Source organism: Cariama cristata, unplaced genomic scaffold (assembly GCF_000690535.1).
Source record: "Cariama cristata isolate BGI_N322 unplaced genomic scaffold, ASM69053v1 scaffold45888, whole genome shotgun sequence".
Lineage (NCBI taxonomy): Eukaryota > Metazoa > Chordata > Aves > Cariamiformes > Cariamidae > Cariama > Cariama cristata.
The window spans coordinates 1-19,714 of NW_009633746.1; the positions used below are offsets into that span (position 1 = coordinate 1).

Consider the following 19,714-nt stretch of genomic DNA (forward strand, 5'->3'; position numbering starts at 1 on the left):
AGGAGATTGCCTTTCTGTGTCCTCCGTGTCTGCCGGCTTGTCCCTAGGTCTTGTGATCCAAAACCGTCCCGTTCCCGCCGCCCGGCTGCTCTGGGGGTACCATTGCTGATCCTGGTCCGAATGCCTCAGTGCATCGCTGCTTTGGCTGGTGCACAGGCTTCTTCATGCGCTTGGCTCTGTCTTTCTTAATCCAGGACTAGGGATTAGTTGTGACTCACTTCCCAATTGTGGCGATAGGAAGAGTTTGTGGTTTTCAAACAAAGGCTGTGAAGGAGCTTAATTCTTAGCTGATATGAGTCTATTCACCTTCTTTTATCTAACAAAGACGAGATGCTGAAGATAACACCGACATTGTGTATACAATTGCTTAGGTGTGCTTTGGATCAAATTAAAATCAAAGTGCGAGTTCAAAAGCTGCTAATGCAACGTATTTTAGTTACGGAGGAAATTTTAGTGAAACTTTACCTATCCCTTCACTGAAATCTCCTCTCAGCTCTGGAAGGATACTTCTGTTGAAAGTAGAAAAATTTGTGCTTGTACTTCTTGGCCATCGTGAACAAAACCTCTTTTGTGAGACGCAGACTGAAAGTGAGTTGAGTTACTGCTCCCAAAAATGTACTTTCTGAACTAGATATCTCTTCCCTGCCTCCACAGCCTCTTTAACTGTAACCTCAGAAAGAGCAAGGGGTCCTGTGAGCCTCTTTCACTTGAATGGAAGCACGAGGTGATATTGTTTGAGCTCCTATGTGACTCTCAGGTTGCTATCAATGAGACAAACTCGGTGTCTTCTAAACAAAACCCATTCAGGTGAGAGACTTGGCCCAGTGCCTAAGCAAACCAAAGGTATTGGTGGCAAGCACTAAGCACTGAGACATGTAATGGTAATATCAAAAACTTAGCATATCTGGGCTGTATATTGATTGGGAAATGAGGGTGTTAACTGTTAAATGAGTTTGGTAAAACATCTAGCTTGGGGTGGAGTAACTGACTCAGTATGAAATGGTAAAGAAAGCAGCAGTTCATGAAGTGCAGTGAGAGTAGTGCTAGTTTTCTTCCCATCAGCATTCGGAGACCTTTTATGTGACATCTGTTATCATGAAAGATGTCCCATATCTTCCTTGCTATGCTGGTCTGCTGTAGGAAGTGCAGGAGTTCTTGAGGTTGCAACCAACAGTTTTTAAATTACTTTTTTGTTTGTTTTTATTTTTGCATATCTTTCCTGGTTTAAGTGTTGAAAACATGCCCTGTTGTGTTTTCTCTGACTTTAGGTAGCACATGAAGATTTAAACCCATTGTTTTCTGTTTTGAAAATACATAGGTCATTAAATAGTGCCCTGAAAGTGCTCTTTAGGAAACAAAGTTGAGATGTTATCACACTCACATGTAAGAGGACAATATAGCAAAAGTATGCAGGGTTTAAAAAGCAGGTAGGATGCTCTTAAACTGAAGATCTACCTATTTAAAATCAAAATTAGAGACTGGAAGTTGAGACTTTCTCAAAGCTATATTTCTACCATCAAGAACGTGCTTATTCCAATAGAGGCATCATTTTGTTAAAAAAAAAAATAATTAATTTTGTTCAAACTTCAAGTATAGGCTGCCCCCTTCTTGATTTTGGTGAAGTCTTGCAATTGCAAGAGTTCTTGTGGATTTTTCCCACAAAAAAAAATACTCAATGAACTTTTCCTCTTCTTGACACTCTGCTTGCAATCCTGAAAGGGAAAACTCTAAAGTCTTGTTACACACATAAAGGGAGAACCTTGCTTTCAGTATCTGCGCCTGATTAAAGCTAGTTTTAGTAATGTTTTAACAACCTTCTCTTTCTGAGTACCGATTCTAAAGGTAAGCCATACATGACTGACCTTGTTTGTGCTTCTGTGCAAACTCTGTAATTATGGAAAGTTATAAACTTGATTTAGCATTTGGATCAAGAGAGCAATGACCTAGTAAAGCACTTCTTAAACGCTTTCATCGGATTCCATGTTTGTATGTATGACTTAGGAAAGGATTTTATTGCTTATGTTGTGCTGACAAATAAACATTACCTTACTTGATACATATCACTTCAGTATTGCATTAGCTTAGACAGTACTTGAGCCTTTATTGGGGAGGAGAGGTGCAAGCTCTGGAAATGGCATCTAATAGCTTGGGGAGGCCATTATAACTCGTAAGCCTCACAAAACTCTCTTATCATGAGTATGATTCAACTAAGCTTTGGTCATATTGGTTTGCTTCCAGAAGGAATTAAGCTACAAGAAGTCTTTATCAAAAGTTGTTTCTATGTGAGTTGAGCAATGTGCTTTAAATCCAGCCAAAATGATGACTGAATAGGGAAGAAAATATGCAAGTGGGTAAATCATGAAACGGAGAAGTACGAGAGAAGCGGTGCTGAGAGTAAGATTTATTTCCTTTAACTGAAAAAGTTTATAATATATTCCTTGAGAAGTCAGGCTGCAGTTATTGCTTTCATTGTAAATGGCCTCTGGTGACTTCTGTGTCTTCTAATTCACGTGTGTGGAAGCATAGCTACAGTTCCCTGGAAACAAGGATCTTTTTAACAATTGCAGCACACTGGTAGCATTGTAAGGACAGTCCCAAAGGAAGGTTTTTCCTGGAGCTCTGTGTAGTCAAAGATGCCACATGGAACATACGAGGCTGATGCATCTTAAATACATTGTGAAATCTGGCCTAGAAAGTAGAACTGGATCTGAAATGAGGTGTGTAGCAATGCTTTGGAATGATGTTGAGAAATTTGTATTGAAGAAACTGGAGAATGCTGTTCTTGAGGTTCGTGGTTAGTGCCAGAAAACGGTAAATATCTGTCTGGAAAAATGATCAACAAGCTCTCAGTCTAAAGTGGCTGTATATAACTGGAGGCGTTATTTTTCAAAGCATCCATGAAGAACAGTATTTAGCTGTTCAAATTCCCAAATACCTCTTTAAATGCAACTATTGTCTTAGTATCTCTGTTAATGTTGGATGCTCTAGAAATAATTAGGCTGAGCTCCTCATAAATCTCACTTCTGTAGCAGAAAAGCATTTTCTACCCTTTAATCCTTCCAAGATAAATTCAGAGACCGATGTAATAGTCTCTTAGTCTCACTGTCAAATCAACAGCATTAATGGTTTAAAACCAGTGGAGTAACCGAATTCACAGCAACATTTATAATGATACACCAATAAATCTCCCTTATAACAGCTTCTTCGCTACAGCCATTTACAGTTCAAAAGCCTTAATTGAAGGGGAAGAGGGTGTTCAATTTCAAACAAAGGCTTTCTCTATTTAAAACACTTGGTTGTCTGAACTGCTTATCTGTTGAGCTCTTAAAGTCTGGTTTTTGCTAACGGTAGTCTCCAGTCCTTACTTGTTGCTTGGAGAAACTGTTGGAACAGTGAAATTAGATGTTTCTGTTCTATTGGGGTACAGATTTGCAAGAGTTAATAAAAGGGCCTAACCTATCCTTGTAAATGCAACCGTCCCATAAAGAGCTGTAGGCAGAGAAAAGGAAAGGTTGTATTTGTCTTTGCAGGTGACCTTTTTATTACACCTTTTCTAAAGATAAAGTGACATCCTCCAAACTCCTTCTAATTAAAAAAAAAAAAAAAGCTTCCGTTCTTTTGCCTTCAAAAAAAAAAAATAATTGTGGGGGGACACACCAACCTGAAAACTGAAAAAGCCACTTCTTAGTTGGTGACTGGTCTTTTCAAGAGAAGCAGGATCAGACTTGCAGACTCTTCCAGGCTCTGTTTGCCGAGTAGGCAAGGAGTGACTTCATGTCTTTCCTTATGACGCCTCTGTAAGAGTTGACCTGCGTAACACGGGGCAAGCAAATGGATCTTATGTCTCTGAGTTTGGTTTGGCAGGCAGCATTGTGTTGAGGCAGAATAAAGGGTGAATGCTTGTTTTTTGGGTGACTCTGCTTTTGTATCTTCTGTTTCTTTCCTTTGTTGTCCTATCCTTTTGACTTCTGCCCTTTCTTTATGTTTTATTCTCTAGTCTCTTGCTTCTGAAGTGACCGTTGTATACAGGATTAAGCTGGAAACTTTCAGAAATAGATGTTGTGCCTAGTACCTACCCGTGGGTATTTAAGGCCGTGACTTTGATTACAAAAGTCTCCTTGTGTTAGTACTGGTGAATATATGCCTTCTTTGAATGTCTGGATATGAAATAGATCACAATGTTCCCATTTTCAGCTGCGGTTTTCATGAAAAGTAGAAATTTTTTTAAGTGCTCAACTGTTTAACTCTTGGTGGGTAACATAAAGAGAGCAAAACTGGCCAGGAAAGCGTATGTGTTGTGTGGTGAAAATGAGGGTCCTGACTCCTTTATTGTATTTGAACTCTTTCCGTTTAAAAACAAAGTAGGAAGAATTGTACTAAATGGAGGCCGAGTCCCTCTAGGACCTCTCTGTGATATTAGTTTTAAAGGGTTTTAAATTGAGTCTGAAGGAATGCAGATGCTAAAAAAAAAAATAAAATCTTTGCTTCTTTTTTTCCCTCTTCCCCTTTTCTCTTTAAACAGGAATTTTTGCTTATCTAAACTACAGAGTGCCTCGGACTCGTAAGGAAATATTTGAAACCCTGATAAAAGGATTACAGAGACTGGAATACAGAGGGTATGACTCTGCAGGTATGCAAACTAACTCAACAAATTAATTTTAGCAACCGATAGCTACTTACGTGACTTTTTGGTTACTTTCAACTTCTGTGTGTTGGACTTTTTTTTTTATCCTGGAGATTAAAAGATCAGAACTAATTACCTTGATTCTTGGAGTTTCTTCTTCAACTTTCGTCAGCAATTTAAATTGGGCGTTTTGCTCTGTAATGACATGGTGGTTGAGGTTTAGTACACATAAGCAAAGCAAACAAGGTTTGAGGAAGAAGACCTCCATACAGGGTCATGTAGTTTGTGCCTCAGCCTTTTTTTGTGCATATGAGTCCTGGTGAAAGGATGAGGAAGATTAAACTTGTCTTTAAATTTAAGTTGGCTAATTTCATCGGGCAAAATATATCAGTCTGTCCTCAAGCAAAATTTGAGATGGCTCCTGTATACTTTCATCTATGCAGTGGACAGAGACTTCATCTAGTTTGACTTGAACATACACAGGTCTAGCAACAGACTTCAAGTATGTCCCTTTGAAGGACAATTTAAAAATAATAGTTTTACTAGCATGTGCTTGTCTGCATTTTCTCAACCTTTTTTTTCATCCAGTGTATTTCATACTTTAAATAACAGTTGTGACTGTGTCTTATACTGTAGGAGTGGCAATTGATGGAAATAATAATGAAGATAAAGAAAGGTTTATCAAACTAGTTAAGAAAAGAGGAAAAGTAAAGGCCTTGGAAGAAGAGTTGTACAGTAAGTGCCTTAAAAATTACCCCTTTACTTTGGCCTCCCAGTCGGATATCTGCATCTCAGCAGAAAGTCAGACCATGAAATTACAGTTATGATTTTGTACCAGAAATAACTGCACTGTGTAGTGCAATGGCAGTTAAATTCTTTGTGCCCTCAAATCCACACTTGAAAAGCAAGCTGATCTTTAGGTATAGTGCTGTGAAATTACTAGTCTACGCTCCCCTCTTTTGGTTGCTTCTTTTTCAAAGACCTGGGCTCCCTTGGTGCTTTGCTCGGATGGTTTCTGTGCTTGGTAGCTGAAACATCGAAACATGGACTCTGACAGAATTTACGACCATTTAAGCAGCTGGCTGTCATCACAATCTGCTTTATGCGGTGCTTCCATCTGTGAAGAGCTGAAGTTGTGTTTTAATATGTTTACATTATAATTTGTAGTAATGTGGTCTGTTAGCCTAGCTGTTAGTATTGGCTGAAAATGCTTGAGTCTTGGCAAACAAAGTTTTAATCACAGTATCTTGAATTATCTGATGTGTAATGTCAAGAAAGCAAATGGTTTAAAAGAAAGCCAGAAGATAACTTTTAGATTTTTGCCTGTAAAAATTCTCTTAATGTTTTACTTGCTGTGTGTGTGTGAGAGAGACTCAACTTTATTCAGTAAAGTGAATTTCTTGTGTATAGAACAAGATTACCTGGATTCAAAAACAGATTTTGAAACACATTTTGGAATTGCTCATACTCGCTGGGCAACCCATGGAGCGCCAAGTGCAATAAACAGTCACCCTCAGAGATCAGATAAAAGAAACGGTATGTAATCTCTGGAACTGTATGAATTTGAAATGGTTCAATCCACATAGTACATCTGTCCGCTGTTCTTCCTAGTGTTAATATTATCTATTTCATATACTAGGGCTAAGCTGTTGTCATTCTATCTACGTCAGACACTCTTTGCAGGGAAATAGCCTCTTCTGAGGCTAAAGTAACAATGTAAAAGATTAATGAGATCTGTTCTCTGAAAATTGATACAAGTTAGTCAAAGTACAACATTCTTGTTTTAAAAGGTAAGATTCTGAGAATGTAAATGCATCAATATTGTCTGGGCTGTCATATCGTTCTTCCCTTGAGATGGCTTGGTGCTATTCTACTGGGTGTAGTTTAAAACTGTTACAATGATTTGGAACAACCTTTGTATGCCTTCAGAATCTGTGAGCTTCTGCTTTCTGTTACCCATGTTGTGATAAACTGTAGGTCTGGAAGCTATAGCAGTTAGTTCCTAGTGTACCTCTAAGTTGCTGGGGGGTTTTTTTTGCCCTCTAATTTTGTGTTCTAAGTTAAATATTTTAATTTTTCATTCCTGATGAATATACATCTTTTTTTCCTTGTAGAATTTGTTGTTATCCATAATGGAATCATCACAAATTATAAGGACCTCAGAAAATTTCTGGTGAGTCTGTGGCAACTTGATTCTAAAACTAGAAAGTAAATGCTCCACCAACTACCAACAGATATTTCATGACTTTGTTGCAATTTGAATTCAAGTTTCTTGATGTCATCTATAAAATAGTAGTGTGAAGGAGTTTGCCTAATAAAGGTACTTAGGAGCTGGTGAAGTGCAACATGTTCTTGTAATCCTAAATGCAAAGTTCTTATGAGTAGAATAGCAAGTTGTGCTCAAATTCTTTGAGAGGGTGTGTGGAATAGGGTCCCTCCTGTCTCTTGTTGCTTGACAGATGCTAAGCAAGTCTTACTACATGTCTTAGTACAGTATTTCTGAAAGAGTGGCTATGACAGGACAAGTCTTTGTATTTTGTCTATAGTGATATATATCTACTAGTCCAGTGTAGTGCTCCAAGCAGTCTGTCTTACTGTGAAGTTTCTGGTGGGGGGCAGCTGAGAAGCTCTTCAGCGTTTTTTGCCTGAGGATGAAAACACTTTTTACTCATCTATGTGATATTTCAGGAGAGCAAAGGCTATGAATTTGAATCTGAAACGGATACAGAAACAATCCCCAAATTGATCAAATACATGTATGACAATAGAGAGAGTGAAGACACCAGTTTTTCAGCCTTGGTGGAAAGAGTTATTCAACAGTTGGTAAGTGGGAAACTCCTTTTTTCCTGTACAACAGTATAAGCTATTTGTAGGGTTCCTTAGTATTCTGCACTTATGCATTTAGATCCTCTGAAGGAGTCTTTAGAAGGTGCTGCAAATAACACTTTTTGGCCTCTAAACAATGCTTGATAGACCAAGAAATGAGATTAAAATTTTGGAAACTTCAAAGGCTTTTCAATAGTAAATCTTTAAATTGTCTTAGCAGTGGTTTTTGTTTGGTGGATTTTGTGTGGTTTGTTTTGGTTTGGGTGTTTTGGTTTTTTTTTTGCATTTATAGCAAGAGGTTATCACAGTCTTTTAATGAAGCAGCTTAATAAAAAAAAAAGGAGCCTCTGGGGGTTGAAATCTCTCATAAAGAGCAGTGTGTTCTTAAAGGCTATTCTGATCGTGTTAAAACACTGCTGTGATTCAAGTTTGTCTAATGCCTTGGCTCCCATGTTTGGAAACAGATCTAACAAGGTGTACTGATCCATGGTGTAGCTGGTTTCCAAACTGTGAAGTGGGAATCTACTGTTACTTAATATGTGAACGCTCAAAAACTTTGATAGATACATTGCAAACTTGGAGAAAGCTTGCTTTGTTTCCTCCCCCCAGTCTGTGGGCAGATGTTTTCCCTCCCTTCCTGCAGTTTCTTACACTCTTTTCACCTCCCCTTTCTCCTCTCTAAAGCAGCTCTGTAGGATTTCCCCAGAGCAGGGCTGGAATACACACGAAGTAAAAATCTGTAATGGGTCAAGAGGGAATAGTGGTGCAGCCACCTAGTTGAGGGGAAGGGTGACTTCACCTGAACGCAAAACAAGAGCGGAGAGGAGAAAATGTTGCCATCTCTCCTCTGTTTGCAAGGTGTAGGGGGGCTTTTGCTCCTGCTTTTGGAATACTCCTCAAGTTTGCAAGCTGTGTTAATACTATAGAGTAGTTGATTGACTGTTCCTGGTTTTGTTCTTGCATTGTGGATTTGGGGTTTTTTTTGTTTGTTTTTTTGGTGTTGGTGGTTTTTTTTTGTGGAAACTGGGGTTTGTTTGTTTGTTTGTTTTTTGAAATATGTTACTAAGAATTTGCTGCTTAAACTTGAAGTAGTAACTCCAAAATTTTAGCTGAAAATGCATAATAAAATGCAGCTACATGCGCATTCTTAGTAAAAGCCTTACTAAAAGTAAATGTCTAACAGTCTTCATGTTGATTACAAGTAACATCTTGGAGATTTTCTTAACCCTTGCATTAGAAGGTATTGTTTTTATTTATAAAGAGAGGCTAAGTGCTCCCTTCCTGATCTTTCAGCTGTTGTACTGCTACGTGCATGTTAGCTTGTTCTGCTCGGTGACCAATTCCTTTAAAGGTGCAGTCTGCCCTCCAGGAAGAGATTCCTGATAGCAGTAAAGAGCTTTCCTTCACAGCCTCTGCAGGAAGAGGGGCCCCAGTTTAATGAGATGTAACGAACTGAGATAAGTTGTTTAGGACTAATTTTTTTTTTTTTTTCTTTCCCCCCCTCTTCTGTTTGCATGGTCTGCAGGAAGGCGCTTTTGCACTGGTTTTCAAGAGCATCCATTACCCAGGTGAAGCTGTTGCTACCAGGTTAGTGGAAGTCCATTTTATACAGAATTCATGCTTTGTTAGCATTTTTTTAACATCAAATCTCTTAAAGATACTAGAGTATTGATGTTTAAAGTGCTTAATTAACCAAAACTCAGAAGGTAGATAGCTGCACTAGTGGAATCCTTGTGAAGTGCAGCAAAGCTCTGCTGAGCATCTATTCAACGGACTATTAAATATAACTGAATTTGAACTGTACTGACTGCAGGTCACAGAATTTCCAGAGGCTTCTGTTGCTTCTCTATAATCTTTAACTTGATTTTGTTTAATAAATTAGATGTGACTACTCAATTTTTGAGGATCCAAAGACAGTACTGAAAAGTATTCAAACGATGTTTTCTTGCTTCGTGCAAATACACTTTCAGTTGGAGATTGTCCAAATGACACACTCAGAAGAAAGTACCACTGACTCATTCCCATAGTCTATCCTTTTATCTGTACAGTGTGTCAATAAGGAAGCTCAGTGTATCTTCTGTTTCTAAAATTGTATTAGAAGCATGCTAACATTTCTCCTGTATTAAAAAGAGGAGGGAAAAGGTATGGTTCAATTTTACTTCACATTGAATAAAGACTGAGCTAAGTATGTTCAGGTTGGCTAAAATGCCATCACACTAATAGGTTATACGAATAGAGTTCTATAGCTGTCGTGGCATGTATGAGTTTTTTCTGTACAAGTTCTACTTTTATTCATGACTTGGAAAACAACTTTCAGGAAATGTAAAAGATATTAAAGTAGCAAGTGAAGTAGCAGTGGGAATAAAGACTCTTTTATACTACAGCTAAAAAGCCCGTTGCTTCTGTGGTTTGAAATGGGACTATATTAAAATTGTGAAGAAGCCAGCTGTACCATCACTCTAACTGGAGAACATCTTCTGAAATGATCTATTCTATATGTGGTTCAGGTTTGGGTTTTTAGGAGTGAGGGGATTAAAAGGAGCTAAATTTGTAATCTGAGGTGTTGAGGGGGTGTGGCGTGTGAATTACTCTCTTATTCCTGTGATTTTTATTTTTTTTTAATAAGCTCTTAGTGTCGCACGTGACCCATATAATTAAAAAATGATCTTAATATTCCACAGTTTCAGAGGTGCAGTAGTGATGGTTGACATTTCTGAATTTAAAAGACTAAAGCGTAGAACACTGTTTCAATAGTAAAGAGCACTGGTGCTTATTGCTGGCTCGCTTCAGAGGCAGAGTAAGCTTTGTTTAAAAATGGTGCTCAAACGGGTGCCTGTGCTAAGCTGTTTTGTGATTACTGGAAGGAAATCAACTAGTTCATATATATTTTCCTCTACCTGAGTGTGGTTCATGGGGAAAGAATCACCAAAGCGTATGGTACTTATTCATATACTAATATTTGGTGAATCTTACAGAAATAAGCCAAGTTTATATAACTCCTGCCATGTAATGGCTTTAGGATCAGGGTTGAGGAGGATATGCCTATTTAGGAAGCTAGATGGGATATTGTCTTTCAACTTTGACTTCTTTGTATACACCTTTCTCTTTATAAACTTGAGTGCTTTCCCTTTGTAGGAGAGGGAGTCCTTTGCTCATTGGGGTTAGGAGCAAGTACAAGCTCTCCACTGAACAGATTCCTGTTTTATATAGAACATGTAAGTCGATAAACCCAACTGTGTAATTTTTAAGAACTAAAATTATTATTATTTTATGATTAGAAATTAGGTTAATTCGTCTTTGTACTATAAAACTACCTGCTCATGCCCCAAATAGCTTCTTAGCTGAGGATATTTTATTTTTATACCACTGAATGTGTAGTTCATGTAAAAGTCCCATCCCTCCAAAATACTTGTGTAACTGTGATACTTTGAACCTGTACAGTCTGTAATCTCTAACTTGAACAGATCTAGATCTGGTTTTGCATTTAAAGCGTCTCATTTCTTTAACAGGCAACATTGAGAATGTGAAGAACATATGCAATTCACGAATGAAAAGACTGGACAGCTCTACCTGCCTTCATGCTGTTGGGGATAAGGCAGTAGAATTCTTTTTTGCTTCAGATGCAAGGTAGTAAAAGTACTTAAACGTTTCTCAAAATACTGTTTTTGTTTGAGTGAGATAGTTCTGGAAATCTTACACTGTCTTGCTGCTGTAGTAATTGTTTTCTGATAGAATAGCTTCTAATCCAGGTAACTTCATAAAGCCTCCAGGCTAAGGTACCTGAAAAATATGAAGGCTTGACATCAACATTTGAACTGCAAACAAGTGCAATATCTGCCAGTTGCTAAGCAATATGTAAAATACATCCAGTGTAGGAAGGTAAGTTGGGTACAAATAGACACTATCAGCAGAGTATTTGGGCGGACTATAGGTTAGTCTGGGTCTTGGTGTTTTAATCCAGCTATCAGAGGAGGAAACAGTGGTGTGGTTACAAATTTAGCAGGAACCTGGACATTAGTTATACATGTATATCTCAGAAAAAAGGTCGTGACCTTAGGGGTCCGTCAGGGACACTGGGAGGCAAGACCAGATCAGAATGATGCGAGATGTGGCTCTGGAGCCTTCTGCTCTGGGTTCCTGTGAGAATGCAGGAGGAGCAGCAGATGGAGCCATTTCCTTTAAGATGGCTCTATCTGTAGTTGTGTCCAAAAGGAGGATAGAAGCGGGGCTGGAAGTGCTGTGTGACATATTTAATCGCTTTGAGGAGTGCTGCTACCCACCCTTACTGACATGTCAGGTTTGTCTTGCTTCTGTTTTTTCTGTAGTGCTATCATTGAGCACACCAACAGAGTAATTTTCTTAGAAGATGATGACATTGCAGCCGTAACAGATGGGAAGCTTTCAATTCACCGTCTTGAGCGTTCAGCTAGTGATGATCCTTCCCGGGCCATCCAAACCTTGCAGATGGAATTGCAGCAAATCATGAAGGGTGGGTTGAAACATCTGTAAATGAGTATCATCAAAGATGGACAGTTACTGACTGTGTAGTAGATAAAGCAGAAAACTGCTAATTTGTTGTGAAAATGACCTGATATTTAGGCTGTTTGTACTGGGAGCTGATAATTCCAAGCTTGTAGACCAAGGGAAGATGGGCAGTATGGGACAATTTTTTAGCCTTGGAGAAGTCCTAGATACTTCTATTCATCTCAATATTTAGTGAAAATATAACTGATGTTAACATGTTGCTGTAGTTGTTGGCAAACTTTGACTCTAAACTAAGAACTGAAGTGGAATACAGAAGTTTCCTTAAAAAGGAGTTCAGTTATCTTGTCAGTGTTGGGAAATGAAACCAACCAAACAGTGTGAACTACCCATCCCTCCTTTCTTCTCGCCTGTTCCTAAGCTTTTGTTTAAGCTAAGAGTCAACTTAAATTAGCTTGCTGCCACAGGTCATCTTAAAAGTAGTCTGTTTGTAACTCTAATAGACTTCAAATAACAAACCTAAGCATTGCCATGTAATGTTTTTCCAAACAGGTAACTTCAGTGCATTCATGCAAAAGGAAATTTTTGAACAACCAGAATCAGTTGTCAATACGATGAGAGGCAGAGTGAATTTCGAGAGCAGTACAGGTAACTCAGAACAGGCGTTCAAGCTGCACTAAGCCTGCAAATTTTGAACATGTTAACTAGAAAATAAAATACACCATTGATATATGCTTGCTTGCTTGTTTGTTTGTTTACAGTTCTGCTGGGGGGGCTGAAGGATCATTTGAAAGAAATCAGAAGATGCCGAAGACTGATCATTATTGGCTGTGGGACCAGTTACCATGCTGCAGTAGCTGTATGTTCAGCCTTAGCTGAAGTGCATTTATAACTCCTAGTTGCTGTGTTTTTAGACAACAGCTCTTCATCTGCTTTTTTTTTTTATACCTCAAACTTTGTCTTTCATTGAGGAGTCTCACCCTTTTATTTACTTTTCCTTTGTGCCATATTCTTTATTAATGCTTCAATGCTGGTACCTACCATGCTAGACATTAACTTTTTTCACCTTGTTTTTTAAAGCTCTGATGAGCTGTAATTATCAATTTTTGTAATAAGAATCCATTTAGATTATCTCTGACTCTTAAGATGTCAAGACTTTCATGGGTGGCAATATTAAGAAACATTGTGTGCTGCTTGAATACAGACTCGACAAGTATTGGAAGAATTAACTGAGTTACCAGTGATGGTGGAACTTGCTAGTGACTTCCTAGATAGAAACACACCTGTATTCAGAGATGACGTGTGCTTTTTTATAAGTCAGTCAGGTGAGCTGCATTTACTGTTGTCTTTGGTTGAGTGAAAACTGTAGAAAAAATTTAAACAATAATTTATTACTTTCTGCATGTTGCAAAGGAGGATAACGGCTAATAAGCCAGATTTGTCTTGAATGAAAGTTTATTTCAGACTTGATTAAAATATATGTACGAGTGAGTGCTGAAAGATTGTTTTCAGTTACATTTTGCATTATGAAACCGTGGATGCAGTTATTTAAAACACACTTGTGGAGAACTGTATGCTTTTCAGGAATCATTGCTATCCTCTGTCAACCTGAAGTCAAGATGTAAATGTTTTCCAGGTGAAACTGCAGATACGCTTATGGCCTTGAGGTATTGTAAAGAACGTCGTGCTCTAACAGTTGGCATCACAAACACGGTCGGAAGCTCAATATCCAGGGAAACTGACTGTGGTGTACATATCAATGCAGGACCTGAGATAGGTGTGGCAAGCACAAAGGTAATTGCTGTTCAGTGTTTGACTTTAATCCTTCAGCCCTGTGGAATCCAATTAAAATTTTATTTGTAGCACTTCAAACTGAGATCATACTAACTCTCTGCAGACTTAGCTGCTAAATGTTTTGTTTTGTCTGCAGGCTTATACCAGCCAATTCGTGTCTCTTGTAATGTTTGGCCTAATGATGTCTGAAGACAGAATTTCCTTGCAGAAAAGGAGACAGGAAATCATTAGTGGACTAAAATCATTGCCAGGTATCTTGATATTTTGGGTTTGAGAAGGGATAGGAGATGTTGTTTAATGGGCAATATAAAATACTACTCAGGGATGTATCTTTCTCATTGAAGTTTCACTCTCCATCTCCTCCTGAAAGGTAGACAATATAAGAAAAATTGACTATTAGTTTCTGCCCTAATTGCCAATTTTACAAGTGCCCTTCCAAGAAACTTGGCAGGAAGATCAGAATTTTCATGCGTTGGGTTTTCTAATTACAATAAGGTAGTTAATTTGAAGTTTTTAAAGCCTTTCACCTTAAATCAGGATAGATAAAAGGAAACTAATTCAAGGTGACTTTAAAACGGATATCCACAACTACCTTTGGAAATACAAATGGGATGTATGAGCACTGCTTAAACCAATAGTTGCTTTAAATTTGTTACTGGAAGTAAGGCTGGAGAAAATATCCTTAAACTGCAGTCAAAGATGCAAAGTTAATGGTTGAATTATATTAAGCCTATCTGTCCTAATAGTTCGTTAGAACATCCTACTACAAGCAAACTATTTTTTCCAATTAAAGTTTTTAATATGTGCCTTTTGTGTGCCCCAATAGAGATGATTAAAGAAGTCTTGTCCTTGGATGAGAAGATACATGATTTGGCTCTTGAACTGTACAAACAGAGATCACTGCTGGTTATGGGTCGTGGGTATAATTATGCCACTTGTCTGGAAGGAGCTCTGGTAGGAATCTCTCAGTATTGTTGGATGTTATTTTAAAATGAGCTTTTGTGGCTTCTGCAACATAGTTTATTTCTAATATTTAAGTACAACTTAATTCTGCTGCAGTAAAACTGCTATCTGTAACTAAGAGCATTTAGTCCTGTTGGATTGAACACATACATAAGGTGAACCTGGCCACGATATCAGTTTCTTGTTTCTTTCACAGGATAAAGGCAGTGTTTAATGAGTCTGTTTGAAAAAACCAAAACAAAACAACCACCCCACCAAAACCAAAAACCCAAACAATCTGAAATGCTGATCCATTTGAAAATAACATCAGAAAAACACAATGTGCTGATGTTCAGATGAGATGCTCATGCAGGAAACTCATAAACTATGTTACGAATGTTCTGGTGGAATAGATGCATATCCATCTCTCACAGAAGTTTGAAATGTTAAAGGCAGACTGTGTTAGCCAAGGTTGTGCTGGGTGTTTGGTTCTTGAAGTTCTTGTTGATTAATCCATTTCTTTATCTGCAAATGCACGTGCACGGCAAGCTCTGCTTCCACCAGCAGCCTGCTAGAAATCCCAGCAGACAAGCCTGTCTGTTTTCACTATTAACTGATCTTTGAAAATACCAACTTGATACCGTATGTCTGTATTTAAGTAGCAGATGTACAGCCTTGATGTTTTGCTTCTTGTGGCTTTTATTTCTTATCTGATTTACTCGTAACTTGATGGCATTTGCTTTTTTAGAAAATAAAAGAAATCACCTATATGCATTCTGAAGGTATCCTGGCGGGTGAGCTGAAACACGGGCCGTTAGCCCTAATAGATAAACAAATGCCTGTTATCATGGTGATAATGAAGGATCCTTGTTTCACCAAGTGCCAGAATGCTCTGCAACAGGTCACTGCTCGACAGGTAAGCTGTTTAACTAATATAGTGTTATAGGGAAGGAGATTGTGCGTGTTGTATTGCTGCTGACTGTGTCTCAGAAAAAGGATGTATTAGTGATTTTTTTTTTTTTTTTTTTTTTGGTGATTATTAAGTTATAAATAAGGTGCTGCATTGTAGGTTGTCATTACAGGTTAACACCAGTACTGGAACTGATTGCATGTGGGTCATTTGTTTGGGGTTTTTTTGTTTGTTTTGGAGCAAATGGAATAATGTTAAAACTCTACAGGGTGAAAACATTCAAGTATCACAAGTGAATGACAAAAGTCATTATGCAAGACTAGCATTGTCTTTGTTAGCTACCTGAGCACCTTCAAACATACTACAGGCATGCTCTGCACCAATATTTCAAAGCAGTTCTAAGCCAGCTCTTCACTTAACACTGCAAAATTTTATTTTCAGGGTCGTCCAATCATTCTGTGTTCTAAAGAAGACACAGAAAGCTCAAAATTTGCCTACAAAACAATTGAGCTGCCTCATACGGTTGACTGCCTTCAAGGAGTCTTGAGCGTTATTCCTCTCCAGTTGCTTTCATTCCACCTGGCTGTTCTCAGAGGATACGATGTAAGCGTTTTCTATATTTAGCACCCCAGTTAGTGCAGTTTTGAACTTCCTCTTACCAGTGGAAAGTAAGAGACCCAGTTATATGGCATATCTAAAAAAAAACTATGATATTAGTTAATGGAGCTTATAGTGACTGTGGTAGTAGACGTGGCATTTCAGAGCCAGTTCTTCAGCTTTATATTTTTTTAATCGGTATCCTTCTTAAAAAATTATTATTTGCTTTGTTCGATTAGTTGAGTGTACAGATCAGATTTTTTCAGAGAAGTACATCTTGAAATGCGAGATTGCACTTTAACCTAAAATAGTTCAGTGCTTTGTACAGCTTTGTTTGTTGATGCTGGCTAGGTGTGTCAGTTTGATAATGATGACTGCTTTGGAAAGGTATCTTGTGCAGAACAAATATGTATTTGTTAGGAAGGTTTTGGAAGCAAGAATGAATTCAACAGTGAGTCATTATCTGAAGATCTATAGTCTCTTGTATGTGTTAATGTGTCTAGAATAAAGTAGAACTCATTAGGAAGTCTAAAAAAAGCACACTAAATGAACTGTCAAATGCAGAATGTCAGTATTACTCTGTCATATACTGAAAGTCTGTCTCTTCATTCTAGGTGGACTTTCCAAGAAATTTGGCCAAATCTGTTACTGTAGAATAACAGCCAAGAACAGCTGATGTGTTTGTCACCAGACCTCTGAGTTATGCTTGCAGAAATGTGTTGTTCTGAATTGATAGGTACACGTTTTTCTAAAGAGAATGACAGTGCTAACTGGAAAGTGTCAGAAGGATTTATCTTGCAGCTTTAAAAGCTTTTGATGTGCCTTGTACCCAAGTGCTTTTGCTTACAGCAAATATTCCTCTAAGTCCTGAAATTGCCAAAGAAGATAAAAATTGTTTACACATGGTATACTGAATGAACTTTTCTACTGTGCAATATATATATATACAGCTCTCTTCAGAGTAACTGTGAACGTTTTTTTTAGCCTACACTACTTAAAACTAGTTTTAAGTATATAGTATTTATAACTACAATTGTATAGCTTTTTTTAAGTTATTTTTTTTAGTACATTGCATATCTGTAGCATTGGTAATGCTCAGAATGTAAATACTGAGCATGTTGACGCTTGTGTACAGTTGTTAGGGTTTTTTCCTACTTCAGCCTCAAACTGGAAATTTGTTGTCCCTCTTCCTCCCCAGCTTCCCCTCCCTGCTTTGCATCTGTGTTTTGTATTTAACCAGTCATTTGCAAAGCTCTTCTGTGGCTGTAAATTCCCAGCTATGTTTTAAATTTCTGCTTCTTTCAACTAATTATTTGAAAAAACAGAGCAACATTTTGTTTTGTATGCTGCCCCAGCTCTTATTTGCATAACATGTACAGTGCAACAAAATAAGGGAACTGGATGTCTTTCAAGTGATAATTCTGTTTGATCAGTGTACAATGAAATCACAATGCAATTAAAGACTATATACTTCTTCTTGTTTTGTGGGGTTTTGTTTTTTTTTAACTTGATGACTCCTCATCTCAGGTCTGAACACAGGTCCAACACGGCGGTACTGCGATACAAGTAGGAGAAACAGTGTTCTCCCCTAGTCTTGCCTAAATCCTGATATCAAGAGTGCTTTCCTCTGTTTCTTGGGTTAGTTATTTCTGTGTCACACAGGTCTCCCAAGTAGGCACACCATACTTTTCCTTATCCAGCAGCTGTGTTTCAAAATAATGTGTTGGGTTTGGGTAGCTTGCTCCATATCACTCTCTTTCTGAAGCTCATGAGTACTGGAGAATTGAATTTGGTAACTGTTCCTCAGTGTTTTGCCAGACGCATAGTGATACAGCAGTGTAATCTCTGATTGTAGCTCCTACTGTAGCTCATACCAGCTATTGATTAAACCTTTGTATTTACCTTCTGCTGAGGCAGATGAATGTGGGAAGAAATTTCCTGCAGGTGAAAAGAGAAGTTGTGCCTGTGTTTTTACATATGCTGTTTATGGTCATAAAGTTGCCTCCTTGGCCAAGAAAAAATTGCTATGAACTTGCATTTAATATATGTAAACTACTGGTACGGGAATATATATTAAAAAAAACCCCAACACCTTATACCGGCAAATAAGAGAATACTAAGTACATCTTCAAGCTAGGACTAAAGCCTTATTTTATTAACGTATATATTTGCAAAAGCACACTTTGCTAGTCGTGAACAAACTAGCAGTAGGAAGCATCTATAAACCTCAAAGAAATAAGGTAGATAACAAATGAGTAGAGAACTTCATGTGTGTATTTTGGAACAGTCAGAAATCATAATATTTAATTTCTCCATTTTATTAACTAAATCCTCGACTAGTAAAGTTTTCTTTATAATACCTCTCTGGAAGCTTGCTTCTAAAGGGAGATGTTTGAATACTTATGTAGGTTAATAGTTTAAAAGTGTTACACTAGCTTGTTGCATTAGGAGCTTCTTACTGGAAACTGCTTTAGTACCTTTTATAACCAAATAAAAGCATAGCGATAATCTAATCTAGATACCAAACATATGCAACTCGGTATCCAACATGTTTTGGTAAGTGATGCAAAGGCCCCTTTTACTGTCTGTCTAGAATTAGTATAATATTAAAAAGTGGAGCTATTAAAGGAAACTAACATCATCTAGTCTATATGACACATTAAATTGATTTGTTAACAAAATGACAGGTGTGTTTTTATAAAATTGTCTATGAGAATAGAAACCATGGAAAAGAAAGTTCTTGTTAGTTCTAGGAGAGGTGGAAAAATATATGATTTTTAGTCAGCACCTGTTTTAAAAAACAAGTAGTCCTAACGTCAAGGCAGGTGGTATGGTAATGTATAGAAGGCTTATGATTTTTGAGTGGGGTCAAAACTAGCTGGACTACTTGGAGAGGGAATAAATCCCTTCCCTTCTGAACCATCCCCCCTGGAAAGAGCCGTGTGAAGCCCATGTCCCAGCGCTCAGGGCCATCACAGACCCAATGGGTCAGGGCTTGTAGCTGCATGACCCTGCACTGTGGAACCAGGCCCTCTGTTGTCATGCCAAAGCACAGATGTGAGGTGATCATGGTGTGTTGTGGTGCTGTGACAGGCTGCCAATGTGTGATGTCATTTTGCTGTCGTGCTTCGAGGGCTTCTTATGCATGGGAGGTGTTTACCTCACAGACCACTTTCTCCCAGCTTGCTGGAGCAGAGTGGCTATAAGGACTGGGCACGCAGCAAGTCATGATGACGCCGTGCTGTGAGGTGACATCATAAATATGGTGACAGGTTGACGTGCGATGATGACCTCACGCCAGGGGGTGGAGGCTGCACCCGGATTGGCCCGAACTTCGCTGCCTCTAATGCAGTCCTTCGCCGCCCTCCCTTATATAGTGACTGGTAGGTCCCGCCTCCGGAGCCCGATTGGTTGAGCTTCGCTGGCAGAGGGCTACAATTGGGCTGGGCGGCTGTCTGTCAGGGGGCGCAGGCCTGGCGCGGCCTGTGTGGAGCACCGGGAGGCCATTGTGGCTGGGGCAGGTCTGCGTGCCGGAGGAG

The 19,714-nt window shown here is 38.4% G+C and overlaps 1 protein-coding gene across 1 annotated transcript; it reads left to right on the plus strand.

Annotated features, from left to right (window-relative positions):
* The first annotated feature begins 2,640 nt into the window (after positions 1 to 2,640).
* Positions 2,641 to 17,460, plus strand: GFPT2 (glutamine-fructose-6-phosphate transaminase 2). Its single transcript, XM_009706857.1, has 19 exons — positions 2,641 to 2,794; positions 4,523 to 4,630; positions 5,261 to 5,359; positions 6,035 to 6,160; positions 6,739 to 6,797; positions 7,313 to 7,447; positions 8,976 to 9,037; positions 10,586 to 10,665; positions 10,960 to 11,077; positions 11,776 to 11,939; positions 12,485 to 12,580; positions 12,694 to 12,791; positions 13,137 to 13,257; positions 13,569 to 13,726; positions 13,863 to 13,977; positions 14,553 to 14,680; positions 15,417 to 15,584; positions 16,020 to 16,181; positions 16,790 to 17,460. The coding sequence occupies exons 1-19, from the start codon at positions 2,641 to 2,643 to the stop codon at positions 16,832 to 16,834; spliced, it is 2,196 nt and encodes a 731-aa protein (XP_009705159.1). The 3' UTR covers positions 16,835 to 17,460.
* The last annotated feature ends 2,254 nt before the right edge of the window (positions 17,461 to 19,714 follow it).

Excerpts from the sequence above, each read along its gene's own strand:
- GFPT2 (XM_009706857.1), top strand. The coding sequence starts at position 2,641 with ATGGAACATACGAGGCTGATGCATCTTAAATACATTGTGAAATCTGGC. Across the intron at positions 2,795-4,522 it reads TGCTGTTCTTGAGGTTCGTG|GAATTTTTGCTTATCTAAAC; the intron begins GTTAGTGCCAGA and ends CTCTTTAAACAG. Across the intron at positions 11,078-11,775 it reads TTTTTTGCTTCAGATGCAAG|TGCTATCATTGAGCACACCA; the intron begins GTAGTAAAAGTA and ends TTTTTTCTGTAG.